At 43.3% G+C, this 3,893-nt stretch overlaps 1 protein-coding gene across 2 annotated transcripts; it reads right to left on the reverse strand.

Annotated features, from left to right (window-relative positions):
• Nucleotides 1-577: 577 nt before the first annotated feature.
• Nucleotides 578-1,749, reverse strand: map1lc3cl (microtubule-associated protein 1 light chain 3 gamma, like). 2 transcript variants are annotated; one of them, XM_042075073.1, is made up of 4 exons: nt 1,559-1,749; nt 1,452-1,468; nt 1,211-1,317; nt 578-904 (listed from the first exon to the last, which is right to left on the reverse strand). In XM_042075073.1, the coding sequence occupies exons 1-4, from the start codon at nt 1,614-1,616 to the stop codon at nt 745-747; spliced, it is 342 nt and encodes a 113-aa protein (XP_041931007.1). In that variant the 5' UTR covers nt 1,617-1,749; the 3' UTR covers nt 578-744. The 2 variants fall into 2 exon arrangements, with proteins under 2 accessions (XP_041931007.1, XP_041931006.1); XM_042075072.1 differs by having other exon boundaries at nt 1,413-1,468.
• Between the last annotated feature and the right edge of the window lie 2,144 nt (nt 1,750-3,893).

The raw sequence follows: 3,893 nt of genomic DNA on the forward strand, positions 1-3,893 counted from the left end.
TGGTCTCTGCATTTATCCCAATCCGTGAATTAGTGAAACACACTGCACACAGAGAACACACAGTGAGATGAAGCACACACTAATCCCGGTGCAGTGAGCTGCCTGCAAGAACAGCGGCGCTCGGGGAGCAGTGAGGGGTTAGGCGCCTTGCTCAAGGGCACTTCAGCCATGCCTACTGGTCAGGGTTCGAACCGACAACCCTCCGGTTACAAGTCTGAAGCACTAACCAGTAGGCCACGGCTAACGGTTAATGTTGCCTCCATGATATGCTTCCTCTGACGGTGGAAGACCTATGGAGAATTCATAAAGATGAGAAAGCAGGACATTGTTTTTCAGTCCAGTAGGTCAGTAATCGCATTCAATGGTGCCAAAAGTTAAAAGTCCTTGCTGGGCTCGCGAAGATGACATTCTGTTGGCAAAAGAACATATTTAATTGGAGGTATCAAATGCTGATCACAGAGCCTTGGAGTCTTGTCTGCTTTTTCCCCTCCTTCAGACTCCAAATAAATAAAATGAATCATAAATAAATAAAATCCAGGGTCATCAGGGAGGAAGTCTTCTTTGGACAGATCTCTTCCAGGTGGACATGGGCTGTTCTCTCTGCTGTGGTTCACTGACATCATGGCAAAGCAGAACTTCAGTACACCGTATCTGGAAGTATAGAGTGCAGCTCAGCTGTCAATCATAGTGGATGGTAGAGAGACCGGTATAGATGGCAGCTTGTGGAGCATCGGTGGGGTGACGTCAGCCAAACATGTCCTGTGAGGCGTAAGTCATGTACAGGAAGCCATCTTGGTCTCTGTACTGGGAGTACACCTCTCCCATGCTCGCTGTCATGCAGGTCATGTGCTTTTCTGACACTAGCAGGTACAGGGCCTGTGTGGAATCGAGGTCAATCTTACTCCTGGAAAACAGAGAAATGTTGAGTGAGAGAGAGTTAAGACATTATTGCTGGTTTACCTATTTAAAGTATAGCCTAGAAACGAGAGTCAACAAAAATTGGCAAACTTGGTTGATGCAGTGTGAGTTGGTTGCCAATAGAGCAAGAGGACAGCTGTTTGCAAAATGAGGTGCTATAAGTCAGGCCAACAGACCTATCATATTCACTTCTTCATCTTCAAAAAATCTCTCCATTAGGCTATCACAAACAAACACACACACAGTAACACACACAAACACAAGCAAACAAGTGACAGACACATAGGCTCACCTAAGAAGGCTTATGAACTGACCCATTGTGAGTTCAAATGGCACCAAGAATTTAGATTTGTCGAGCAGAGGAAACTGTTTTTCACGGAAGTATCGCTCCACAATTACCTGTGGGGGCGCGAGAACATTGGCGATAAGTCAGCTTTTCACCTTGCCAAAACAGCGGCGGAATACATTGACAAATTAAATAAGCTTTCACCTACCGGAAGTTTGTTGGGAAATTTTGAACGAATAGTACTCACTTCGTCTTTTCTAGTAGCTGCACAGTATAAACGTACATATAATAATCAGACAATTGCTGCAAAAGGGCTTTTTTTGCTTCATGTGGTTTGGCTAAGTTAGTACATACCAAGGCATTTCCTTTGCTTGAAAGGCATCATTTCCATTGATTTCTCGAAGGGAGCCATATGGTGTGTCGGTCTTGGTGTGTTGCAGTGGGCAGTGGTGAGTGGATGGCTGTGGAAGCTGTTGTCCGGGCTGACAGTGGTCCCCTCGGGTGGAAGTTTGTTTCAACTCCACTGAGGAAACCGTGCGTTTTTATACGCCTTAGGGATGGTGGTGTAACAGGCAGGAGGGGAGGGCGGGTTGCATTTCTGTTATGATAACTGCTTACTTGCAAGAAAGACCGCCTCGTTAAATAACGGTACGATTTAATAAGTACGCATCCACACCACCTTCAGTCAGCATGACTGCGTGCGTCTCACACATACAAGTTAACGAAAGAGTACCTCTTCAAACATTGGTGCTAGAGTACATTCACGCTCTCCCAGTGCACTGTTTAATAGCAAGCTATGGAGTAGGCTAATAAATATTGTGTTTGGGGGGCAGGGGCGGGGGGGGGGGGGGGGGGGGTGACCCTCAGAGGTTCGGAGAAATAGGTTCGTTACTGTACTGGAAGAAGGCAATTATTTGGAAATATTCATAGGCTTAGTAAACATGAAGTAGGCTATATGCTATGTGCTCTAAAAAGTTGAATGTGAAGATCACAAATACATTTTTATTAGACTATATTTCGAGCTAATATCTGAAGATTTGTGTCTTAGCAGACAATGAATTTTGTCTTCAAAACAAGCAAACAAAAAAATACCGTGAGACCCTCTAAAACATTAGTGCAAGAGCACAGCCCTGTGGGCGAAATGCAGACTGCGATGCAGAAATCACAGAATCATTTGTTTTACAGTTTTTCTCGGTTGCTTTGGTGCATTTCTGAAATCATCTTGTGCACAAGTGAATTTCGAAACCATTTGTTCCAACTAGGATCCACAACACATAGTGGATGATTCGCAACTTGTTCAAATGTCTCAAAAGTAAATAATTAATTAAACAACATGTCACTACCATTGGAATGGCAATCCTTTTTCATTGTTTACAAACAAGATATAGACCGGGGGGGTATTCCAGAGGGGTATTCCAGAAAGGAGGTTTAACAAACACTGAGATAAAACTTAACCTCTGGGTTGTCTGAACCTGTGGCGACTACCGCCGAGCTGTCGGTTCCAAAACACCGGTTACCAGTTAGTTCAATCAACCCTGTGTTAGATAACCTAGAGATGTGCGCGTTCACGGCGAACTTATAAACGCATCATCTATTGAGAGTCGAAACCATGAGTGAAACGAAGAGCACCGTATTTTTCAGAGGCGGAGTAGTCGAGGCTTACGAGGAGGAGAGAACTGTAATAACAAAAAAAAGAGCAATACTTACATGTAAGCGCCTGCTTCCGAGACCTTGCTTGGCAGAGAATAGCCTAACTGACCGTGTAAATGCGTACTTTTAGGATAGCCTATTTAATGTCAAAGGCACAATTAAATAATTCACTGGACATCACGTATTGTATTGACTGCTTTGAATGATGCTTTCTTAAATTAGCCTACCTTGTCACAGATTGAGTGGGCCATAGAATTCTTTGAGAATCCCAAATGTAATTTTCTATTTTAACGCGGGTTCTGCAGCTGTGGGCCAAGTTAAACTTTTGCGCTCCATCATCAGAAGGGTGAATGTCGAAAGGCATGGGTAGCCTATTGGATACATTTCGGGGCACATTTGGAAAATGTAATACGTGATGCTGACCTGCCAGTTGGTGAAACTACACATTAATGATCCTCGTGGGTTTGTGTCCAGGAAAACGAATGAAGTTGCGCAGGAACTTTAGCGCAAGGCAAACTTTACGCACCAACCGACAGCTTGCCGATATGCTCTGCGTCTCCAACACTACAAAAACTCCCAGTCGGAGAGCGTGTGTAGCCTATTAATTTTTTTTTTTTTTTTTATCCCAAATGCCATCAGCATTCTTAACCAAACTTAGTGACAACATGCATACCCGGCTGAGCTGTAGAGCTATATTTAAACTTATTTATTAATTTTCTATAGGCTATGTTTCCCCTTTTTTGTACTGTACTTGTTTTAATTATATCTTCAATGTGTCTGAGATGTTGTTTGTCCATCTGTCTGGTGAGCCAAACACAAATGTCCACTATGGAGTAGGCTAGCTAGCCTACATTAAAGATTTATTTTATTGTATTCTAATCCACCATGTGTAATGTAGGGATGGAGAATGCTTTTCAAGTAGCCTATATTTAGGATTCAGCTGAAAAACTCTAGCGCTCTTGAAAAACTCGTTTGGAAAAGAATGGATAGGCTATCATGTGATGTTGTGGTCTTATCGCCCTCTCACGGTGAATTGCAC

The sequence above is a fragment of the Alosa sapidissima genome, chromosome 20 (assembly GCF_018492685.1).
Source record: "Alosa sapidissima isolate fAloSap1 chromosome 20, fAloSap1.pri, whole genome shotgun sequence".
NCBI lineage: Eukaryota > Metazoa > Chordata > Actinopteri > Clupeiformes > Clupeidae > Alosa > Alosa sapidissima.

Coding starts and splice junctions, on each gene's coding strand:
- map1lc3cl (XM_042075072.1), bottom strand. CDS start 1,616: ATGGCTCCCTTCGAGAAATCAATGGAAATGATGCCTTTCAAGCAAAGG. Junction 1,318..1,412: donor AATTTCCCAACAAACTTCCG/GTAGGTGAAAGC, acceptor GCGCCCCCACAG/GTAATTGTGGAGCGATACTT. Junction 905..1,210: donor CAGTTCATAAGCCTTCTTAG/GTGAGCCTATGT, acceptor TCTGTTTTCCAG/GAGTAAGATTGACCTCGATT.